We start from the raw sequence: 26,334 nt of genomic DNA, 5'->3' as shown, positions 1-26,334 counted from the left end.
AAGACATGAAAAAATGCTCACCATCTCTAGCAATAAAGGAAATGCAAATTAAAACCACACTAAGATTCCACCTTACCCTTCTTAGAATAGCCATTATTAGCAACACCACGAACAACAGGTGTTGGCGAGGATTCGGGGAAAAAGGAACACTCTTACATTGTTGGTGGGAATGTAATCTAATACAACCACTCTGGAAAAAAATTTGGAGGCTACTTAAAAAGCTAAACATTGATCTACCATTTGATCCAGCAATACCACTCTTGGGGATATACCCAAAAGACTGTGACACAGGTTACTCCAGAGGCACCTGCACACCCATGTTTATTGCGGCACTATTCACAACAGCCAAGTTATGGAAACAGCCAAGATGCCCCACCACTGACGAATAGATTAAGAAAATGTGGTATCTATACACAATGGAATAATAAAGCAGCTATGAAGAAGAACGAAATGTTATCGTTCACTGGTAAATGGATGGAATTGGAGAACATCATTCTGAGTGACGTTAGCCTGGCCCAAAAGATCAAAAATTGTATGTTCTCCCTCATATGTGGACATTAGATCAAGGGCAAACACAACAAGGGGATTGGACTTTGAGCACATGATAAAAGTGAGAGCACACAAGGGAGGGGTGAGAATAGGTAAGACACCTAAAAAATTAGCTAGCATTTGTTGCCTGTAACGCAGAGAAACTAAAGCAGATACCTTAAAAGCCTTGAGGCCAATAGGAAAAGGGGACCAGGAGCTAGAGAAAAGGTTAGATCAAAAAGAATTAACCTAGAAGGTAACATACAGGCATAGGAAATCAATGTGAGTCAACTCCCTGTATAGCTATCCTTATCTCAACCAGCAAAAACACTTGTTCCTTCCTATTATTGCTTATACTGTCTCTTCAACAAAATTAGAGATAAGGGCAAAATAGTTTCTGCTGGGTATTGAGCGGGTGGGGGGGAGAGAGAGGGGGCGGAGTGGGTGGTAAGGGAGGGGGTGGGGGAAGGGGGGAGAAATGACCCAAGCCTTATATGCACATATAAATTTTTAAAAAAATTTTTTTAAAGTAAAATGGGAATGATAGCTCAGAGGTAGAAAATTTGCCTATATACAAGGTGGAAGAAAAGGAGGGAAGAGCGGGGTGGCAATTTATATTTATGTCATATATATTTTAGCCACAACATAGAAAATAATAAAATAGGTCAGAAACCTAAATGTAAAACCTAAAACGACATATAGAAGAGTATGTGAAAGAAAATCTCTGTGACCTTAGGTTAGGCAAAGATTTCTTAAGATATAATACCAAAAGAATAATCCCTTTTTATTTTTTTTCCCAACTGATGAACTAGACTTAGGAACTTATGCCCTGTTGAAAGAATGAAAAGTCACAGACTAGAAGAAAGTACCTGTGAATCACATATCCATTAAAAGGTTTGTATCCAGAATGCATGCAGAGGGCTTACAAGTCACTAAGTAGAAAGCAAACACTCTAAAATAACGTGAATGGGCAAAAGATCTGAACAGACATTTCAGCAAAGTAGATACGTGGACAGCATAAGTAGAATGCATCAAGACAGATGTTCAACATCCTCAGTTTGTGGAAATGCAAATGGAAGCCAATCTGCAATGCCGCTGCATATATATTACAGTGTCTAGAATGAAAAGAGGACAGTTCTAACTACTGACAAGGATGCAAAGCAACTGGAACACTCATAGGCTACTTTCAGGAATATAAAATGTTGAATCTGGGTATGGTGGTACATGCCTGTAGTTCCAGCACTCTGAGGCAGGAGGATCATGAGTTCAAGGCCTGCCCCGGCTACATAGTAAGACCCTTCTCGATCAATCAATCAATCAATCAAATTAAACTTAAAAATGTTTAAAAACAGGCTGTCAGTTGCTTAAAAAGTTAAAACTGTACTGATTATATGATCCACTTATTCCATTCCTAAGCAGTATACCTAAGAAAAAGTGTAAGCATATAGTTGTACAAAGGTCTGGGCCTGAATTGTTATGGCAGCATTAATTTTAAGAGCATAAACTGGCACCAGTTATGGAGCAGTGGAAATGTCTCATCAATGGGTGAGTATGTAAACAAACAACAGTCTGTCCGTGTAGCAACATGCCAGTGAGCAATAAAAAGGAGTGAATTCTCACAATACAGCACAGATAGATGTCAAAGTAACAATGTGGACTGAAAAGAAGCCAAACCCCCCACCACCCAGAGAGGATACTCTAACAGTATCATCACACACAATTTTACGAGACATACGAGTCTATCATGCAGAGGGCACACCCAATGTAGGGAGTGGTGGGGAATGAAGCCAGTAGCAGGACAATGTTGGGGCAGGGTATTATAATAGAGGTGAGGGTCTCATAAAATGTCAAAATGTATCCAATTACAGACTTTAAATATGTGCAGGTGGGGAGGGGAAGAGGTTAGAGGGTAACGGGAGTTGAACATGATCCAAGTATGTCATATGCATGTATGGAAATGTCACAATGAAACCCATTATTTTGCACAGTTAAGTGCTAATAACAAAAACCATGCAGTTTTTAGGGTGTGTCAAGCATATTTACTAAGACTATTTTACAAAACAGTGGCTGAGGCAAAATGGCAAAGAAGAGCATGGGCAAGGGAATGGGCAACAGAACCCTGGTGAACTACCACCAAAATTTAAGGCTGGAGTCAAGAAGAAATATCTGGAAAATACAGAAAGCAAAGCCCAGGGAAATGGTGCCACTGATGCCACAGGAGGAGAGACTTTCAAAGTAGTGTGGACAGTGCTGAATGCTGCAGGGGTCAGTTGAGATAAGATCTGAGGACTGTGTTTAAAAACTAGACAGGCACAGGTGGTCTGGGCTGGAGCTGAGAACGGCATGGTAGGTGCAGAGGCCAGGCTGCAGCAGGTTTAGGTACAAATAATTTATTAAAGTCACTAATATGAAGTCACTATTATGAGATCTTTAATTGTTTTCATAACTAAAACAGGAAATTAGATTAATGTCTTAGGGTTGTAACTTAATCGCCATAGTGTTTTGAGTCATTGTCACCAAGTCTGCAGGCCCCAAAGTTCTATACAGTAACTGAAATCTTGCTAAGACAGGAGTTAACTACAGGCTGTGTGGTAAGTGTCCCTTAACTACACCTCAGCCTCCTGCTATGACCTGAACTGCTCTGTACTTACGTCAGGGCTCTTATTAAGAATAAAAACAGAAGTCACTCAAACTTTCACCTTTCCTATGTGACATATTAGTGGAAGGTGAGAGGTTTTAGTGGTGTTTATAATCAAAGTCCTTAAAATGATCATGGGAGTATTTCTCATGAATACCAGGGGTTTATTACACTTATCGGAGATTTTCAATACTTCCTCGTAAGTATAAATGATCAAAGTTTCATCTCTATGAAGAAAAAAAAACCACACCGCTCACAATAAGCAAAAGATATAATTGGAACTACAGAAAATGCAAGGAGAAGGTTAGGGTTTTAGAGATTTCACCCCTCCACCCCCACCTTTTTTTTTTTTTTTTACCATATTGTTTCACAGAAAGATGAACTAGATCAAAAAACAAGAAAGAGGAATCTTGTTGCAACTACATAAATTCACAGCAGTGGAAGGTAAAACCTAGATACCCAGAATAAACAAGGTTATTGAGACTCTTGATGATAGATGAGCTAACCCAAGTGGCTCTAAAAACACTAGGTATTCTACCTCACCAGCAGAAAGAGAAGCTAAAATGACCATCTTTCAGTTATGGAATATTTCTTGCTGTCTTGGGGAAAGCGAAACCAAAGTATCTATCTCCAAATGGCAGCCTTGGAGTCTTTAATGACCTCTGGTTTACTCAAACCAAAACCTGACAACTAGGTAATTTTTAAGAACATAACTGAATGATACAGCTTCGTCCTTAGGCTTCCAACTATCTTTAGGACAGAAGACTGCAGAAGATCTGTTCCTTCCAGTAAAACACATGTACAGACTACATCATTAACAAACTCACACTGCTCTGACCAACTACTTTATCTTTAAAATGGGAATTTTTTTTTTTAGGAAAAAATATTTAGTAACAAGGGAATACAGTCATAAAATATTAATGAGAAAAAAGACAAGATAAAAACCTGAAGTGCAAAACACTGAAAAATCAAAGCAGGCCTTAAAACTGATTTCTTTGTACTTTCTATTTTTAAAATTCTCCAGAGTATGAACTGCTTCTATAAATTTTTGTTTTACCTATCTTATGCAAAGCCAATTTGTAACACTATATATGCATACTGTACATAAGTCCTGATATCCCATTACTAAATTTTTGAATTTCCATGATGATATATATTTCATAGTAACATCTGGCTCAATTCCTGGGGTATGACAAAAGTTACATATGAATTTACTCATATGTATTTTACTCATACAGAAGTAGGACACAACTGCAATATGTAATACTACTGCACTTCAGCTGTATGAAACCCTTCAATTTCATTTTATCACACCCTAACTGCAGGTTCCTAATGAATCATTCTTAGTAAGTTTACCTGGATGTCCATCATCACTTTCCTCTGGAGTGTAACACTACCTGTCCTGTTTATTTTATCTTTATATTATTTCTCAGATCAGCTTATGGAGTTAATAGCTAGCATCCTTGTGGACTAAGTAAATGAGGCTATACAGGTTCTCAGGCCACTTTGGAGCTAAAAAGTATGGTAGATATTTTACCTGGCCCATCTATTCTTTCACCCTGGGCAGACTATCAGGCTACTTTAAGTCCAGAGGGGTGAAAAAACAGGACTGAGTTAGACCAAGCCAGCTAGATATGAACCAAGGTTAATGACCAATTAAAAAAATAAAAACCAGGAAAAGGAAATAAACTATAATTGGGGTGTTAATTTTTCTCTTTTGCAAATTTTTTTCCATTTTCTTTTTTGTTGTTAATACAAGCCATCAAAGCTTTTTTTTTTTTAATCTAAAATTCTGCTACTTGATGCAGCAATTGAAAAACATTTTGGTGCACATTCCTTCAGGCATTTTCCTATACACACATACTTATGTATGTATATGTGCATACAGGCTACCATGAGTGTAACATGCACTGTTCCTCACAAAATTGCACTGAGTATTTCTCTCACTTAAAACACATGATAGAGATCTTTCCATGTCCACAAAAATGCCTATGTCTTCATCTGGAGGGTTGTTTTCTATATAGATTCACCATAAACTTAATCATTCTCCCATCGGCAGGCACTTAGGTTATTTTCATTTTGTCTTTCCAGAAGCAATGCCTTGATAAACCCTTACCCTCCCTGGTTTTATGTGTGTGTGCATGCCTTTGCATGTTAAAAAAAACCTTAGAAATGGAATGGGTAGATCAAAGATCTCTCTACCCAGACATAGAGGCATGTGCACGCAGCTACGCAAGGAGGCTGAGGCAGGAGGACTGCTTAAGCCCAGGAGTTCCACACTAACTTGGGCAACATGGTGAGATCCTGTCCCTCAAAAAAGATATCTGAGAGCTGGTAACCAGAAACAAACAGAACAGATGCTTACAAAAACAGACACAAAAGTACCAGAGAAGAGAAAGCACATGACTACAACTTTCTCCTTTTGGTTTTAATCCTTACATATCCTTAAAATAAACTTTCCTTATGAAACCTGAGATATTATTCACCCTTAAAATCAAAACAGCCTGTAACACAAAGAAACTTCAGAATTGATTGACAAAATTGGTCTCCTCTTCCTTTCACCTCCCAAACCAGATTTTAAATTACAACTACAATAAATAGAGAAAAACATCTTTCAAAAGACTATCTTTCTATGTATTAGTCTTTGGGACCTATAATTTTTTTTCTTCAATTCTAGGGATCAAACCCAGGACCTGAGCTATTTCCCCAGACCCCTATAAAGTTTTTTCATCAAACAGATGTACATCTGAAAAAATGTTTGTTTTGTTTCCTTTTATATTCTTGCATGAGATTTTTCTTCAATTTTCTAACTAGTCCTTAGCAAATATACCAATATTTTCCTCATAATGGGGTCTATGACAATCTACCTTGAGATATTCTAGAGACAAAAGTGTTCCATGTTGAAGGAATTTTGGGAAGCAGTTTCATCTTCTACTTAGAAATTCATGAAGTACATTATCATATTAAAATCTTGGTTGAATTTAAGTTTCTATACTTAAAGGGCATGGTCAAAGAGCACTGACCCATATCCCCTAGAGCTAGTATCTAAAGGGTCACATTTTGTCCAACACTGGTATATAAGCCAGCAAACATTTCATGAATCCTTACTTAACAGCTTCTATCCCCCCACCCCCAACAGACAGTTGTGTCTGTGGCTTTATCTTCAGATTCAGAGTCAGAATATATGATCAAAGGCTAGGTCAGAAAGTGTACTGCAAAATGAACCAAGCCTTGTATGCACATATGAATAATAAAAGAAAAATGAAAAAAAAAAAAAAGAAAGTGTACTGCATTCTCCTGGCCACAGCTGACTGGTTAAGGGCTGAACTTGGCACTTAATGTTGCTCAATCATAGTGAACTTCAAGACTTTTCCCAGGGAATGCTGGGACAAGGAGTTTTCTTCTTTTCTGGTAGATTTGAATCTGGAAGGATTCCAGGAACTGCTGGGAACCACATAATGCTTAAAAATGGGATCAACATCAAGGAGAGAGAGCCACAAAGTAGAGGACATGAAACAGATTTGTTTGACAAATATACATTCAACAAATATTGAGCACCTGATATGGGTAAAATATAATTCTAGTCACTTGGGACAAACCAATAAACAAGGCACGAAAATCACTGTCCTTAAGGTATTTACATTCTAAGAGATGTTAGAAAGTGATCAATGTTACAGAAAAAGTAGGGCAGGGTAATGGCGACTTGAAGGAATGAGGGAGAATAGGGTGGTAGGATAAGCTGTCTCATCACAAATATTAATACCTTGACTAGAGGGAGGTAAAGGAAACAGCCATGAGATTATCTGTGGAAAGAATATTCCACGCAAGGAAAACACACACTGCAAACAAGGGCAGTGCATTCAAGAAATGATCAGAAGCCAGTGTAGTCAGAGCCAAGTTCACAAAAGCACAGGTATAGATGGTAACAACAAAGAAGCAAGAATCAGGTACAGTGCTGCATACCTGTAAGCCATGCTATACAGGAGACTGAAGCAGCAGGATCATGAGTTCAAGGCCTGTGTGGGCTACATAGCAACATCCCACTCAAAACAACAAGCAATTCTAGATACTTGGGAGGCCGAGATCTGGGAGGACTGTGGTTTAAGGCCAACCCAGGCAGATAGTTCATGAGACCCCCATCTCCAAAATAAATAGAGCAAAATGGACTGGAGGCATGGCTCAAGTAGCAGAGTGCCTGCTTTGCAGGTGCAAGCCCTGAGAGATAATGGGAGGGCCAGTTTATAAAGTCTTTTAAAAGAATCAGTCTGTCTGCAAATTTGAGAATATTGGAAAGAGGTAAAGCTAGAAGCATAGATGACTACAGTAATCCAGCTTAGAGGTAATGTTAGTTCAGGTCAGGGCAGTAGCAGTAAAAGTCATGAGAAGTTGTCAGGTTCTGGAGATATTTAAAAGTACAGCCAAAGCAGGGCACCAGTGACTCATGCCTGTACTCCTAACTACCCAGGAGGCAGACATGGGGGATCACAGTTTGTGGTTGACCTAGACAAATAGTTCTCAGGACCTTATCTCAAAAGTACCCAACACACACATACAAAAAGGACTGATGGAGTGGCTCAAGTGGTAGAGTGCCTGTCTAGCAATCTTGAGGCCCTGAGTTCAAATCCCAGTACCACCACCCCCCCCCCAAAAAAAAAAAGTACAGCCAAGAGGATGTCCTAACAAGATTTCAGACATAACCAAAAGGAAGAGTGCAGGGATGACAATATAATTTTTGATTCAAGCAACAAAAAGGACAAAACTGAGGGTATACATCAGAGGTAGAGTGCTTTTCTACCATGAGAAAGGCCCTGGGTTCAATTACCAGCAAAATAAAATAAAATGGAGAGACCTTTCACTGAGAAGGGAAAACAAAAACAAAAAACCAAAAAACCTGAAAGGCTAGAATTCATTTTGGAAGAAAAGTTCAGTATTAGACATATTAAATTTGAGATACAAACTTGAACAATGATACAAAGTAAGCAGCTGAATGAAACTCTAGAACTCATAGGAGGGGTTTTGGCTAGAGATATAGTTTTGGTCACTAATGTTTATTAATTTATTTTTTTTTTAGCAGCACAGGGGTTTGCTCTCACGGCCTCATATTTGTTAGGCAGGCACTCTACCACTTGAGACACTTAAGTCAGCCCTTTTCTGTGAAGGGTTTTTTCGAGATAGGGTCTTGAGAACTATTTGCCCTGGATGGCTTCAAATCACCACCCTCCTGATCTCTGCCTCCTGAGTAGCAAGGATTACAAGTGTGAGTAATCAGTGCTGGCTATTGTTTAATTTTTATTTAAAGCTTTGAGACTAGATGGAACTACGAAGGAAGTGCAGACAGAGAACAGAAAGAACACGCAAGAGTCTAGGAAGAAATGGCTAAGAGATAGGAGGGACATCAAAAGTGTCATGTCCTGGAGTCAAGTGAGAAAGCACTATAAATAGGAGAACCTAACTCACTGTGTCAAATACTAATAGATCAACTGAGACCTGGGAAGGGATCATCATGGAGTTTGGCACCACTGATCTTGTTATACATAGTTTTTAGTGGATGACTGGATCAAACAGTTGACCCAAGCAGACTTCCAAGAGGAATAGATGAGGCATATCAAGACAGCAAGCACGTAAGACTCCTTTTTGGTATGTTGCCACTGAAAGGAGTCAGGTAGTGGGTACAATAGGCAAGGGAACTGAAGGGTCAAGATAAGGCCATGATGATGCTCATTAGCTCTGCATCAAGCACCTTACTTGGTTATGTAATTAATGGATTGACTTTCAGGCTAGTTTTGGGTAAACTTTCATTAGTTCTAATAGTTCTCCAGTACTGATTTTCTAGTAGTTTTCTTATACAAGAGCTCTTGTATAAAAATACAGTAGTTGGCTGGGCATGGTGGTGCATACTGTAATTCTAGCACTTGGAAGGCCAAAGCAGGATCACAGCCAGGGCTACATAATGAGACCCTGTCTCAAAACAGAGTACAGTATTTGGATAAATAAAGAGTATACAGCGCAGTGATTGACTGCTTACCTAGCATGTGTGAGGTTTTGTGTTTGATCCCTAATGCCTCAAAAATAGCAACAATAAATAAGTAACGAGTTGGTAGTTTCTGCCTATACAATTCCAGACTTGAAAAGAAAATTACTTAAAATCATATTTCATTATCTACTTAATACTAGGACTGAAATAAACTGTATATTTAGGTTTTTGTCTTTGTTTTTATAGCACTGGGGATTGAACCCAGGGTCTTACACATACTAGCCACCAGTGAGCTACATCTCCAGACTTCTTTTTATATTTTATTATTTTATTTTATTGGTAGTGCTGAGGGTTGAACTCAGGGCCTTGTGTTTGCTAGGCCTGTGCTCTACTACTTGACTTACTCACCAAATCCTTTTTCTTTGGTTTTTTTTTTTTTTTTTAGTTAAGATCTCACTTTATGTCCTGGCTAGCCTGGGCCAAAATTCTCCTATTTATGCTTCCCTGCCTAGTTGGGATGACAGGAGCAGGCCACCACACCCAGCCACTGGTTGAGATAGTGTTTTGTGAATTTTTTGCCTGGGCTAGCCTTGAACCACAATGCTCCATGTTTCCACCTCCCTAGTAGCTACGATTACAGGCTTGAGCCACTGTACCTGACTTTATATTTTATTTTGAGACAGGGTCTTGCTGTGTTGCTCAGCCTAGCCTCAAACTTGTAATCCCCCTGTTTCAGCCTCCAGAGTAGCTGGAATTACAGGCATGTACCTGTAATTCAACTTTAGGTTTTATGGTTTTTCTTCTAGTATTTACCATTACTTTTTTTCCTGTTTATAAATGTTGAACATCTTTCATCATACATCACTGTTAGTTGTGTACTTGCATTTAGATACAGTTTAATAGTAATATTCAAATACATTCCACAGTATTCTCCTGTTGGTTTGTTTGTTTATTTATTGTTATTTACCAGTACTGGGGTTTGAACTCAGGACTTCATGTTTGCTAAACAGGTACTCTACTGCTTGACCCATTCCTCCAGCCCCTCTTTTTTTTTTTTCCCTTTCTTTTTATTGGAGGGGAGCAGTATTGAGGACCTCATACTTCTGCTCCACTACTTGAGCCCCCAGCCCTTTTGTTATTACCTTGTGTTTGAGATGGGGTCTTGCTAACTTTGCCCAGGCTGGCCTTGAAACTGTGATCCTCCTGCCCAGGGACTCCAGCCTGGCATTATCCTTTCTTTTTAAAATAAAGGATAGAGATTAAGTATTAAAATTGAGTGGCGGCCTAAATTCACAAGCCCAAGAAAGGCTCCAAAGGTTATAAATATCAAGTGTAAATATTAGACATTTAATATTTGCCCATAACTGATTTTATATTCACAACAGATGAACTAAAAATTCTAGCCATTTGGATAAATATTGATTTATACTTCTGAAATATACAGCTTAAGAGAACTCAATCTCACAAACTAATATGTTCACATTCTCCCAAGAAGAAATGGAATTCCCTTCTGAGGACCAGGGTAGGGGAAGCATGCACAAATTAACTGTTCAGGACTCCCACCTTTAAACAGAAAACCTGTAGGTTCAGGAGCAGAGACACCAACAGCAAGATTCATTCACTGGAGCTGACCAAGAAAAAAACACTCTAGTAGAGTGGGTTTCTCAGATACAGCTACTTGCTCTGAACCATCTTTCTCCTATGGTGCCAAATAACCAAAAATACTGCCAGCCATCCTGATTGTTTGCCCAGAAAAGCAGGACAGAAAAGAAAATATGGTTTTCCTTGTCAGTCTTTCTGTCTGTTCCTCTCGAGATGTTTTGTTCTCATGTCGTGTCTTGCCATGCTGAACATGATGTTAGGCTTTTAAACACCCAGTAATGACTTTCCATACAATGCAGCCCCTAACTATAAGCCAATATAAGACTGAGCTTCTACAGAGCCAGCTACGTGCTATTTCTAAGAGAGACATGCGCCACACATGCATACCGGGATGGCTATCTTTTAAAAAGCATAGAATATATGCCATCCGCATATATTACTACTAGAAATGCAAACTGGGCTACTGCTTGAAAAACAGCCTGACAATTCTTCAAAGGTTAATCAGAGTTATCATACGAACCAGCAATTCTGCTCCTACATACATAATCAAGAGAACTGGAAATATACCAACACAAAAACTTGCATATGATTATGCACATTAGCCAAAAAGTAGAAATTTAAATGCCCATCAGCTGATGACTGGACAAATAAAATATGGTATATACCTACAACAGAGTATTTAGCAGTAACAAGGAATGAGGCTCTCACACATGCTACAACATGGATGAACCTCAAAAACATTATTCTAAGTGAAAGAAACCAGTCACAGAAGGGAACATATTATACGATTCTATTTATATGAAGCATCCAGAATAGGCAAATTTATAGAGACAGAAATGATATTAGTAGTTCCAGAGGATCGGGAAGGTAGGTCTAGGGAGACTGATGATGGTGGACCCAGAGTGTTCTGAAGGTAATCACACCAGTATTTATAACTACACTACTCATAACAGTCAAGTTATGGAATCAGCCTAGGTGCTCCTCAACAGATGAATGGATAGAATATGTGGTATATATATACATAATGGTCTATTACTCAGTTACAAAGAAGAACAAAATTATGTCATTTGCTGAACAAAATGGATGGAACTGGAGATGATCACGTTAAGCAAAGTAAGCCAGACTCAGAAAGACAAAAAAAAGCATATTTTTTCTCATATAAGGAATCTAAATTTAAAAAGAAGTAGTAAAAGAGGAACTATTTGGGAAGGAAAAGGGCACCAGAAGCAGATGGGATAAGAAGGTAATAGGGTGTAAATATGATTAAAGTTCATTGTATACATGTACAAAAATGTTATGATAAAACCCATTAAAAGGGTGCACTAAAAAATGTCGGTATGGTGGAATGCCTTTAATCCTAACACTCAGGAGGTAGAAGCAGGAGGATTGAGAGTTTGAGGCCAACCTGGGCTACAGTGAGATCTTGTCTGAAAAAAAAAAACAAAAAAACAAAAAAACCAAAATTTTTTAAAAGAATGGTGATAGGTGTGTAACGCTAAAAACCATTGACTGGGGGTGGGAAATAAAGAAAACAGGTTGCATTGTATACTTTAACTGAGTGAACTGTATCTCAGTGAAGCAACTGCTTGGATTTTAATAACAGATTTGGCAACTTGTTTTTAACTTTTATGTAAGGAAAGACACTACAAACTAAGTATGAATATCCTTTGGATTTGAAGAGCTACATGAATACCAAAACAAGTAGTATTATATATAAGGATATTCACGGGTATAACAGCAGAAAACAAACATGATCTATATGTTCATGGAAAGGAGAAGACATAAGTTTATGATTATACTAAGATACATTCTGTAGGAGTTCAAAGAAATAAAGCCTATACAGGATGTATGTGCAATATATTCTGATGTTAAATGTGATTCAGAAGATTTCGGAGTATTCCATATCTCAACTTTTACTAAGTACACCAGGCAATTCTAATTCAACCACTTGGAAAATAAAAATGTTAAACTGATGTTCTCTGATAGAATTCCTTTAATTTTTACTACTACACTGTGCCTTTTAGTTTACTTTGCCCTAAGATGAACTAATATATGGTTTCTTTGGTCCACTAGGTCATGAACTATCCTTAAATAATTATGTTTTATTCTTTCCCAACTAGTTGACACAAGAGAGTACTCAGTAAGTATCATTTGAATGAATTCTTTAAAGTAAAAAATACATACTTTTATATATATGTAGTTTAAACAGTCACAAATCTCCTGGGAGTAAGGGATAGAGAAGATTCCACTTCTCTGACAATATTTACATAAAAATGAAAACATGCTTTGTTAGGGGGGTTGTTCTTGGGTTTGAACCCAGACCTTGTACATACTAGGCAAGTACTCTATCATTTGAGCCACATTTCCAGCCTGAAAACATGCTTTAAAAAAGATTTTTGATCCCTTCTTCCCTCCCTTCCAAAGAAAAAATGAAATAATGCCATTTAGAGGAGAATGGATGGAAATGGAGATCATCATGTTGGACGAGGTAAGCCAAGCTCAAAAAGCATAATGAAACCTACCAAATGCTGACAATGGTAACGCTGTATGCATGAATGAAATTACCACAAGGAACCCCTATTATTATGTATGCTAATTCAAAACTATAATAAAACTATTCAATTTTTTCCATTTGATACTTATCTTTACACTTGAGTTTTAAAAAAACCTGATGCATAAATATTTATGTAATCAACTATATCCATCATTTCCATTTTAATTTCTTAAATTGTTCGAAAACATAAATTGCTAACTGCATGTTTAAAGTTTATATGGAGAGGAGGGTAAAAGAACAAAAAGAGTGTTTATATTGTGGATAAGTGATTTCTCATGTAATAAACTCATGTTAATTCTAAAATTAAATGGAATTTAAGAAAATAAAACTTTTATTCAAAACTATAGCTTCAAAATAAACCTTTAAATGAAATGTTTGGGATTACAGACTACCATGAATGGACAAGTAGATAAAATAAATGTTTTTTCAACTCAGTCTTTTAAAAAAATCTATTTTAATAAACACTATCACTACACCTAACATGCTGTTTCTTGTGCACTGAATACTGCCTTCTTTGGCACAAATGCTTACTGACAACCCAGCTTTAACAAGTTTAGCCAGGAATCGTGCCAGAGTATTAGAATAACTAATCTCCACCAAAACTATGGGGTCATCTGTAGGCACTGTCGGCACTCAAAATCTGCTCAAGAAACAGAATGGCTTAAGACTACCTTCCCATTGCCAAACTTCTATCGGTAAAATGTCTTTTAAAAAGACATTTTAATATTAAGCACATATTGCCCACATTAGGCTCTCCTTCTGCTGCACCCTCTGACAGGCCTAAGTCCTCTGGCTGGATGCACTGCAACTCTTGCTTCCACCCAACTTGTGCTCAGGAGGCTGAGCCAATGGAGGCTGTAAACCCTAGCAGCAAATTCTGAAACGTGGCATTTCAAACACTGTATGTTAGATATTTGAACTTCACATTCCATCCCAATAAGATCTTAAAATGCTGCCTGGCATGGTGGCACATACCTGTAATACCAGCACTCAGAAGGATCAAGAGTTTGAGGCCAGGGGTTGGGGATGGAGCTCAGTGGTTGAGTGTTTGCCTACCTTGCATGAGTTCAAGGCCAGCCTAGGGTATATATTGAGACACTATCTCATCAACTCCCTCCCCAGCAAAAAAAGAAAACCACCAAAAACAAAGATCTTAAGTGTTGGATTTTGTTGTTAAACTGTACTTACTTCCTTCAGATCCTAAATACTTGATTCATTTATCTCTCAATTCAATTTTTTATTTCATATTTACAACTATATAGATAGGTTTTTAAACTAATTCTGTCAAGATTCATTTCCAACAACAAAAACGTCTGTCACTCTTAGTTCCCAAGATGACATTCAAGTGCAGACATCTGGATGCCTCAGGGCTTTTGGACTATACAAACAATAACAAAAATATTAATTAAAAGCACCAGATAAAAAGACAATACTGCCTACAAAATATATAAGACTTAGAGGGTAACTCTCATGATTTTGTTTTGAAGGTCAGAAACCAATGCTGCCAATTAGGAAGCAGTTTCTGGGGAAGGACTGCCTACGGACATATTAGTGCTTGTGATTTCCAGAAGTCAAGTTCAGAAGAGCACAGCTGGTGTGGGGCTGTCTAAAGGCAGCTCCTCTAAGAGCAGAGCAGTCAGAAAGCCTTTACATGCCCTTTCACATGTTATGAGAGCCTACATCCTTGATTTCACATCACCTGATCTCCAGGCACTGGCGATTTGGCGTGCAGAAGAAGGAAAACCCAATTATCAAAAATGAGAGGAATAGGAAATTGTGAAACATAATCCCATGCCAGAGAGCCCTTGGCAGAAAACAGTAGTAACAATGTTATTAAGATGTAGCTGCACTACACAAAATAAAACAAGATGGAACGTTTTTAACTATTGAGGAAGCATCTGCTGCCCTTTTTTCCTAAAGCAAAACCCAAGTACACACACACACACACACACACACACACAGAGCACATGTGCAGATTTTTAATTCAAATTTTCTTAAAGTATTCATCTATCTTCTCAAGTCTAAAATCGTTGCTTCATATTTAATCTAATATTTAATCTAAATATTCTACTTTAAAAGATCAATGGAGGGGGAGGGGTGTCAGTGGTAGAGCAGCCAACCCAGTATGCACAAGGCTGAGTTCCATCCCCACGTCAGAAAAAAACCAAAACAAAACACGAACACCAACTCAACAACAAAAACCAGAAAACATAAAGACCAAAAATAAAAAAAAAGAAGGAAAGGACAACAATCTAGCTTTCTAAAATACTGAGACTGTAAACATAGCACACCTAGGTTTGGTACGCGGTTCCATATCAAGTGAGAGCTGCCTATAACAAAGCTCAGGAAAAAAAGATTTCTTGGTGTTTAATGGAAAAGAAACCACCTTTATTTATTTATTTATTTGTTTATTTATTTATTTATGCATGCAGTACTAGTGCTTGAACTCAGGGCCACTCCACCAGGCTTCGATGTATGTGTGTATATATTTATTTATTTGAAAAACTTGAGACTTTATGCTCATCATTCACTGTCCCTGTTCTCAATAAGAAAAGGACTGGTCAGGTGTCAATGGGTCAGACCTGTAATCCTAGCTACTTGGAAAACTGAGATTGGAAGGATTTCAGTTCACACCAGCCCAGGCAAATAGTTGGCAAGACCCCTATCTCGATGTCTCTACTCCCATTTCCTGCATGGGGACAGGAAATGTTTCTCTGTTTTTCTTCTCTACCCCTTGTCTATATGCTGTTATTCTAAAATAAATCCTTATTAAAACTTGAAAGAAAAAAAAAAAAAAAGACACCCATCTCCAAAATAACCAAAGCAAAATGGACTAGAGGAGTGTCTCAAGCGGTGGAGCACCTGCTTTCAAGTGCAAAGCTCTGAGTTCACACCCCAGTCGTACACACACATATACAAAAGTAGTAGGGCTGCATGTGTCGCACAGTGGTAGAGTGCTTGCCTAGCATGTACAAAAGGCTCTGCGTTCAGTTCCAAGTACCACAAAAATGAAAGTTAAAAAAAAAAAAGCTGAAATGAGTTTTAAAAAAGAATTTAAATGTAAACTGCATGATAAAAATACAGCTGGGCATAGCACAGCACACTATAATGCCAGCACTTCAGAGGCTAAAGCAGGAGGACTGTGAGTGTGGGACAAGCTTGAGTTACATGGTAAAACCTGTTTCAAAAACCCCACGTATATAACTTGTTGGTGTGGCAGGTATTATTCATTATCATTATAGCATTTGCCTGGAATGTGCAAGGCCTTGGGTTTGACCCCACTGTTATATTTATCCATCTATCTAATACAGATACATATATACACACATTTTATATATATAATTTGCTCACTTCCCTACTTCACTCAATCCTTCCCTCATAATCTCAGAGTTAAAAAAAAAAAAAGGATGAAAGTACACATCTGAAAAAAAGAAAACAAACCATAATATTGACCCATGTTGTTCTCCCCCAAAAGAAAGTCCTTAATATTCTCAGGTAAGGAAACAAAAAAGCATTTCTCATTTTACTGTCCTCAGAGAGTTAAATAAGAACAGCGGAAAAGGAATTCAGTAGAAGCTGTCTTAGCAACCTGCCAGATGCTCTCCCTCCTCTGTGAAGCATGCTGAGAATGCCCTAGCAGCTGACTGCTTGTGGCCTGAACACCTCTACCACTTTGCACACTTCTGCTTACACCACTTTGCACGCCTACCAAGAACCACACGTGTTTATTCTCAGACCTGTGTATGTCATTTGTAATTACAAACTTAGATGTTTAAGATATCATGTACCATCTTTCACTATTCATCATACTTACCAATAAACTACTGGTTCCAACTGGACTGACCAAGAGTGTATCAGGAGATTTAGGCTGCTATAACAAAATACCTTAAACTGGGTAATTTATAAACAACAGAAATTTATTGCTCACAGTTCTGGAAGCCAGAAAGCCCAAGACCACGGCACCAGCAAACCTGGGTGTCTAGTGAGGCGCCACTCCTCTTGGTTTGTGCCTTTCACTGGTCCTCACATGGTGGTAAGGGTAAACAAGCTCTGCTGGGCATCTTATGGGGCATTAATTCCACTCATGAGGGCTCTGGCCTCATGATCTAAACCCCCTCAAAAGGCTTCACCTCTTAATACTATTGCACTAGGGATTAGGTTTAACCATATGGATTTCGGGGAGACACAAATACTCAGATCACAGCACAGGGATGTCTCACATCTCTCAGTGACCAACTAGAACAGTGAATTAGAACATCAGAAATTAACACTCAAAAAATGGTCAGTCATGTGGTGCAGACGTAGGAGTACTGGGGTCCAAGGTCAACCCAGGCAAAAGTGCAATACCTTATCTAAAAACAAACTAAAAGCAAAAAGGGCTGGGAACCTGGCTAAAGTGGTAGAGCACTGGCCCTGAGTTCAATCTCTAATACTGCCCCCCGCCAAAAAAAAGCAGAGAACAATCTAATCAAATAAGGGGTTATCAAAATTATTGTCCAATTTTACTTAACAAACCATACATAAAAACATTGAAGTCAGGTGTGGTAGTGCTTGCCTGTAATCCAGTACTCAGAAGGCTGGAGCAGGAGGACCTTGAGTTCCAGTCAGTCTAGGCTACATGTCTCAAATAAAAAGTTCAAATGTACAAAAGTGTTTTTACAGCATGCACCAACACGTCCACCCTCTGAACACTTTGAACATTTGCTTAAATCAGGGCTGGCAGAATGGTTCAAGTGGTAGAGTGCCTGCCTTGTAAGTGTGTGGCCCCAAGTTCAAAACCCAGCACTGCAAAAAATAAAAAAAAAAATTAAAAAGGGTGCTAAATCTAGTGTTTATGTCAACAATGGAAGGAAAAATTAAAAATTAAATTTACCCGTCACATTCTGAACTCAAGTGATAGTTGCAACCAGCAAAACAGCTGTAGGCCAGAACTAAGCTCAATTAGAGCTTGATTTGAAATGTCTGTATGTATGAAAAAAAGAGACTGCTGGAAGCTATTTCCTTTTTCAGAAAACATGGTTTTCCTAGATTCAAAGAAAATGAGCTACTGGTGAAAATAACCATTCAGGAAAGTAAATTCTATGACGAATGTAGCCATTTCATTTAATGAAACAGTCCTCTAATATTGGTGAAGAATCTATTGAAAACGGAGCCTCAAAATGTGCTCATCCTGAACCACAGATTACTCAGAATCTTTCTTCAACAAGTACTATTCACATTCACTTGAATTCTCCTACATTTATTCAGTTAATAGACTTCCACAAATCACCTTCTAGTGACATCTTTCCATGCATAATCAGAATGTTTGTCATTATTTTATTCCTGTGGTGACAATGAGAAAGAAACTGGAAATCTAATTACATACCACCCTGCAATTTTGTATCACCTATTTATTTTGAAATTCTGTGTGAATACATACTACAAATCATGGAACTCTTCATGAACACTGATAATGAAATCAACCTGCACATTTAGTCAGCTTGTGTCGCGTGCAGCCATTACCATCTACAGAGTCACTCAAGCACTGCTCTAGTAAGTCCTGAAGCATTGCTGTTAGGGAGGCATAGGGTTAGGTTCCTGTGTGCCCTGGTCAGAACATCTTCATCAGGTAATCCATTCGTGACCTTGTTTCATGTGTGCTTCTGCTTAAAGACACCTTATTTAATATGTACTGCTGACTCATTAACATCCAACTCATGGTTAACAACACTGAATTCATGCCTGAGCAACGCGGATCTAACATGCACATCTTCTGAGAAAGGCATATCAAGACTTCTTGTTCTCAAAATTTTAGACAGCAATTCAGCACTACGCTTGGGGGCCATTTTTAAGCAGCAAAATCAACCACAAGAAAATGAAAAAAAGAGCACAAAAATACATGCCCCAAAATAAAGCAGCACTAGATACACCACAAAGAAAACTCTAGTTTGCAGTATTAGAGCTGTAAACAAGAAGGCAATGTCCCCTTGCTAGACCACAGATAGAAACATGCTTATCAGACAAGTCAAAGTTTTCACCACTTTGCACATGCCCACGAGTCAAAGTGATGTGCATGTTGTTTTGAACTTACAAATAAATTACAGACAGCAAAAGGCAAACTCACATATGCAGAATCTGCAAATAACAGGATTGGTCACAGAAGGAAAACTCAACTGAGTAAATCTCACAGGAAATATTTGAGTATGTCAACCCAGTAAATTTTATAAATGTGAGGGTTTATCAGAATGGGCAAACTTTTATGACATTGTTTTAAAAATCAAACAAAACACCTATTAAAACTAAAGTTTTCAGATGAAGAATAGAGATGGGAAAATTACTTAAAATCTGTTGCCCACCCTTTAAAAATACTGGAGCTGTATCTTAGTGGCAGAGCACTCAACTAGCATTAACATGTGCCACGCTCTGAGTTCAATCCCCAGCACCAAAATGTCACCAGGGGAAAAATACCATAGAAAGACATCATAAACCATTTCCAGCTTTACCAGCATTTTCAGTGTGTGTGTGTGTGTGCAGGACTTTACACATGCTAAGTATGCATTCTCCCACTGAACTAGACGCCCTGCCCTAATAACACAATTTCATCTGAGCTATCTGATCTAATATCGCTTTAGAGAAAAGTCAGATGTATTCATCCATCACTATCACACATTACAAAGTTCATAAGGTTACAAATGCAAAGAAAGCCCTGAGTTCAAACCCCAACCTTACAAAATAAATAAATGAATAAATACATTTTTTAGCCGGGTGCTGGTGGCTCACACCTGTAATCCTGGCTACTCAGGAGGCAGAGATCAGAAGGATTGTGGGCAAAAAGTTCACAAGACTCTATCTACAAAAAAAAAAACAATAAGGGGGGGGGCGCACTGGTGGAGTGGCTTAAGGCACAGGCCCTGAGTTCAAATCCCAATACCGCAAAAAAAAAAGTTCATAAGGTATAAATGATGATGTATTAAGTTAAACTTCAATGCCCATAATGAAGACAATTTGTGCAGGAGAAGGGAAATGGTAAGGGCAATCTAACCAATGTATAGTATATGGTGTAAGCCTATTGGGAATGGGCACAATGAATCCCCCTATACAATGAACACATGCTAATAAAAATGAAAAAAACCTTCTAAGTACAAGAGGAAAAAAGACAATTGGTATAAACAATTAGAACTAAAAACCGAACATATATTCAAGCAAAGTACTTTAATAAGTTTAATTTAAAATTACCTAAATATTCTCTAATAAAACCACAATGTGTGTCCAGTTTGCATTTCTATTCTCCCTAATAAAATTTATATATGTACTACACATCATCTAGTCACACCAACACTTGAAATTTATACTGGTGAAAACGAAAACACAGTAAGTTAATTATTTTGACCAGAAGAAAATCTGTAAGCTGGAAGTCAAAGAAAATATAAGCCATCAATACTTTCTCCTTTCAAATTTCAGATGGCCTCTATTGCAGCCTGGCTTTGAGTGAAAAACTTGGAAAAAAAATAGTCTTTTAATAAAAGACTCGTTTAAATCATGGATAACAGAGTTTTTAATAAGAAATAAGCTAGACTATGCACATACACACATGTGCACAGAGACTTTGTACAGAGACATGGCCTTTAATTTAAAATGGAAGACAAGATGCTTAGATTACTGAGGAAAAAGAAAAGGCCTGTCACAGCATTGTGTGACACTAGAGACACAATTTGCTACATGTGCACACATACTAATGAGGAAGACACTTTGGCAAGTTCATGTTTTAGAATATTTTATAAGCATTTTCTAAGCATTAGGTAGTTCTCAGAAAGTGTTATCTTTTCTTCTTATAGCCATTTTAAGAATAAAATAATGTGCCAAGTGCTGGTAGCTCATGCCTGTAATTCTAGCTACACAGGAGGCTGAGATTGGGAGGATCACAGTTTGAGGCCAGTCTGGGCAAATAGTTAGCAAGGGACCCCTCTCCAAAATTACCAGAGCAAAATGGACTGTAGATGTGGCTCAAGCAGTAGAGAGCCTGCTTTGCAAGCAGAGACCCTGAGTTCAAACCCCAATAACATCAAAAAAAAGGTAAATTTTACTTTACTTCAAACTTTTGTTTGAAAATGACTACTATATCTTTATTTATTCTGTTAAATACAATTAAAAACAAACATTTCCTGGTTCAAAGACAGAATTTCAGCACATGTTCTAAAAATGTTCTCCAAAAATTCTCAAAAACATGCTCTCAACACTGACCAATGCCCAAAACTGAAATGCCTAATGATTTGTAACAGGAATTCACAAACTTTTTCTGTAAGAGCCAGATAGTAAATATTTAGGCCTTGCAGGCAACACATGGTCTCTGTTATACATTCTTTGTTTCTGTTTTGTTTTGCTCACAACCCGTCAGGAATATAAAAGAACTTTTCTCAGCTCAGAGCCATGAAAACAGGCCAAAGGCTAGAGTCAGCTTACCAGCCCATTTGACAGCCACTGATGGACAGCAGCAAACCAGCATTTGCAAGCCTGATAGTTCAAACATACTATACCAAAGGTCACAACAAAGTCTTCGTTATTCTACATTTAGTAAAAAAAGGTGGCATTTTAGTAATTAAAATACATAAAATTAATTCATTGACTTTCATGTTAGATAAACTAATCATAGGACAGGAAACACAGTAACTGAAATTTCAAGCATTCATATTTTATCATCATCATGTGTGTCTATAAAGCACACATATCCATATACTGAAAAAAAATCAGCTAAAATTTAAATACATCAAAGCTCAAATCTCCTTTTATGATAATTAAAACCATTCTCAGAGTCAAGTAATCAAAACTAGTCAGTCTTTTGTTATAGATGTCATCAACCCCAAAAATAGGAACTGAATTCAGAGACTGGCAGTAATTTATTTGATCTTAATTTTTTTAATTTATAAGGGTTATTATAAAATATTAATCAACAAATTTAAATGTTACTCTAAGTTCCATGCTCTTGAAATCTTTAATATTTATCATGTCAATAACTATCCATACCTAGGGTTACACTGAAGGGAAAAGTTAAAAGATACTATCACTGTACCACCTTTTCTTTTATGTACTTGATCTCATCTAAAATTGAAACCTCAGTATCATCTGGACAAGACTACCTGATGTAAAATGGATCATAAGTAATAAATATGAGGAGTCAAACTGAAAGTCTAAAATAAGTAAAAATTCATCCAATGAAAGTAACAAACTTACTTACAGAATAATCTTACCTAGACTAGTGGGCTTTATCAGTTCGTCCAACAAGTCATAAAATGGTAGTTTTTGAAGTTTTATATCCGGATGGACTGGGTGAAGAGCTGATGTAAGGTGTGGGAGTTCCAGGTCATGTTTAGGTCCCAGAAGAGAAACAGGAAGTAACGGTGGTGATGCAGGGTGACTGTCATAGGCCAGTTGTGGAATGGTAGATGGAGACAAAGTTGCTGGCATAGGACTCGAGTGTACGTTGGGGATGGACAAGTCCGCAGGCGTCATAATTTTCTGGGGGAAACGCCGTCTATAGAGTTCTTTAATTTTCATTTGTACAGCAGGACTACAGCCAGCCTTTAGCAAGTGCAGGGCTTTTGTGAGAAGTTCGTGTTTGCGTCCGTGCTTATTTCTCCCAGCGTAGCCCAACAGTACTTGGAGTTCAGAAACTCTAAGGCTCATAACCATTTGCTTAGAGAAAAAATAAATGTAAAACATTAGTATCAAAAAATTACAATGCTGAACAATACTTATAATCCCTTTCCCTATGGTTTGCTTCAAGGCCAGCTCATTTACAATCCTAATTATTTCACTCTTAAAACTTAATCCTTTAAATAAAAGATTTTAAAATTAATGTTCATCAATTTACTGACTTCCACCCAGGATTATGAAAGACTTAAGATAAAGCACACACTATGCAGTGCCATATCTCACTTCATTTCACTGTTCTGATAAACCCGTCCTAAGGGGTACTGAGGTCTGCAGAAGCCTGTGCTATGTGGATGGCAAAAGATAACAATGTATCCTCAAGAACATTTCTATTTTCTTGGGAAAAATTTAAACAAACCACCCACCTCAAATACCAGATGTAGGCAAGATATCAGTAACATTGTAAGCATTACATTTTATACTAACTCTGTAATCTGTGGGACTTAATTGCGCCTTTTTTGGACCACATACTACATTTGGCATTTTCACATGGGTTGTCACTTAATCTTCACAACTCTCACAAGGTATTTTCCTTTCTGCTTTACATAAGACCAGTTCACAAAGGTTAAATAACTTACCTAAGGCCTAAGTGAGGATTCAAACCCTACTATGTCAGATTCTAAAGCTCAAGTTCTTTCCATAATCCATTTGGAAAGCACAATGTTGGACATATGTTGTTTACTTTCACTCCAGTTGAAAGTCGAGACAAAAAGTTCAGAAATTCAACCTACACACCATTAATATCTGAAGCTGCAGTAAAGAAATCTTTTAACCTGTGCTCGCAACTTTGTTTGGTCACTGTTTCTCCTTCCCTTCCACCTAAGAGGCAAACAACAGGAAATGGCCATCTAATCCAGTCTTCCCATTTAAATCAGTGGAAAATGGAAACCAAAGAAGACCTGCCCTGGATCACACAGCTACTAATGGCAAATCCTACAGACCTCACTATCACACCAGAGCGGGAGGACTACGATGGCAGAGCGGGAGGACTACGATGGCAGACACATTAGCTCCCTGTTCCCTCACCTCATTCCAAATACCAACACGAACAGCTATGCCACCTTCCCTAACTCACCACACACTTCCTCCCCGACGAGTCCTTTACAAGTTCCTTGCAAGTGGTAAAACTAAAACTAAAACAGCAAGAAGAAAAGTGCATGCAATGAGTTTTACAGTAATATAGCTGGTAGTCTTCTTGCTGCCTCTCTGGCCTGGAGAACTTTTGTTCCCTCAAGGTCCAGCTCCTGACCAGCTCCTTGCCCAGTAGGCCAGCTTGACAGAACTATTTTTACTGGCTATTTTTCACACATTTATTTTAGCACTAATCCTGCTATAATATTATCACTTTCTGTTGCCTAAGCTAAAGTTCTTTAGAGCCTGTGGCTATATTATCCTTAGCATCTAGAATTAGGGCCTGCCAACAGTAGAAACTCATCTAATGTCTTAACAACGAGTAAGAAAGGCATGCCAGGAGAAAGGGATGGAAGTGGAATCTTCAGCAATAAATTATCCAAACAAATGCCAAACTTGTATGCTCTACAGAGGCAGAGAAAGATAAAACTTTAGAAGCCAATTCTGCTGGGCATGGCAGCCATGCCTCCAATGCAAGCACTCTGGAAGCTGGTGAGAGCAAAGCCAGTCAGGCTACACAGTGAGACCCTGTCTCAAAAGCCCCAAAGTGAACAATCAAAAAACCAAAATCTTCCCCAAAATCTAAAAATGTTTCTCTTTTTAGATGTTATCAGAGATTGTAAATAATTACTAACTGTAAGGTCAGCAGAATATCATTTTCTGCCTACTCACCAAAATGTCCTAAAAATCTACACAACAGTTTTAAAACTTTTTATTGTTTATTTAAAAGGAAATAGGGAATTCAAAGAGAAAGACACTATTAATAAATAAGCTTCAGCTGGATGTGATGGCCATGTCTGTAATTCCAGCCTGCCAAGTGCAGACTGCAGAACTTGGCAGGCTGGGATTACAGAAGGATGGCGTTCAAAAGCTCCCTATACAGAGAGATAGCTGTCATAAATAAATATATATAAATAAATAAATACATACATACATACATACATACATAGCAAGCTTCTGTTCCTAAAGAAATAACTTGAAACTTTAAGAATTAAAGGTTAAAACAAAATTCAAGATAGCACTGGTCAAAGGTACTTGTTTAACGGGCGTGGGGGGCAGGGGCGGTAATCCCTGTACAAATGTTAGAGACAACTGTTTTCATTTCAATTTCACTCCATTATCAGAAACAGCAATTCAGTGATTATAACTTTTGTCCTTACTCTGTAAGTACAAGATTTAAAGGCAGCAAAGTATGTATTGTTGTTGTTTTTATGGAAAAACACGTCAACTTTTCTACTCCAAATATACTTTCACACTTTAACACTGACATTTAGAGGAAACAAAAAATCAATTTGGAGGTTAATCTATTTAACGTATGCATCTCAAGCTTCAACATTTTGGCTTTTAGAAAAGTTAGTGGCTAAGATGTGTCTGGACTCAACCATCTAATCAAACAATGAAAGATCAGGTGGTAGTACTGCCATTACTGGAGCAGCACTCTGTTGCATACACTGCTGCATACTCTGAAGGAACATAATGAGCACACAGTGTTTTAAAAACTGAAAGAAGGGCAGAGAACACCAAGACATCCAAAGCATCATTCACCTGAACAGCTGCAGGTGTGGAGCAGTCAATTCACAATGTAAAAGTGTTGACAAAATGGGAAAAACAACCACTTAAACAATTTTGAGAGGTTGAAATGAAATATATTTTAATCTGCGATGTGTTTTAAAATCTCCATTTCTTAGCACTACCACAAATGAACATTTGCAACAAGGATAATATCAGCCACTATTACTATTAGAAATTATTAAATTGCAGAAAGCAATTTCACAGCTTTTGCTGACTGTACATCCTCAAAATTTTTTTTAAACCACACAGACATGCACACAGATTAAAAAGCCAAATAGTTTTACAAGAAAACAGCAGTCCCTTACCACACCCCCAATTCTGGAATCCCTGAGTTAACCACTTTATGTCTTAGTTATTTCTTCTGAGTTTTTCACTATGGTCTGCACAGATGCTTAATTTTCCTTTGGGTGTCTACTCACCCCCATTAAAAGAGACAATAATTCTAGCTCTGTTACATCACTTTCCTCCCATCTTCCCACTCAATTGACTCAATTTGTCAATTTGTGATTTGACTCAATTTGTCAATTTGTGATTGAGTCAATTGTCGGTGCTTATGTTAATACAATGGCTGTAAATAATATTCACAGCTGAACCAAAAGTACATGATTATTGCTCCTTTTTCTGTAACTTTGCTTTCCTTATAACCGC

The 26,334-nt window shown here is 37.8% G+C and overlaps 1 protein-coding gene across 4 annotated transcripts in view; it reads right to left on the bottom strand.

Annotated features, from left to right (window-relative positions):
- Pias1 (protein inhibitor of activated STAT 1) overlaps positions 1-26,334 on the bottom strand; it is a 106,976-nt gene that overhangs the window by 55,398 nt on the left and 25,244 nt on the right. For all 4 annotated transcript variants that reach the window (XM_020166505.2, XM_074062024.1, XM_074062025.1 and 1 more), the window contains exon 2: positions 22,521-22,965. In XM_020166505.2, coding sequence (XP_020022094.2) covers positions 22,521-22,965 — 445 coding nt within the window. The remainder of the gene's footprint in view (positions 1-22,520; positions 22,966-26,334) is intronic.

Source organism: Castor canadensis, chromosome 19, assembly GCF_047511655.1.
Source record: "Castor canadensis chromosome 19, mCasCan1.hap1v2, whole genome shotgun sequence".
NCBI lineage: Eukaryota > Metazoa > Chordata > Mammalia > Rodentia > Castoridae > Castor > Castor canadensis.
This window is presented reverse-complemented; position numbering and strand designations above follow the sequence as displayed.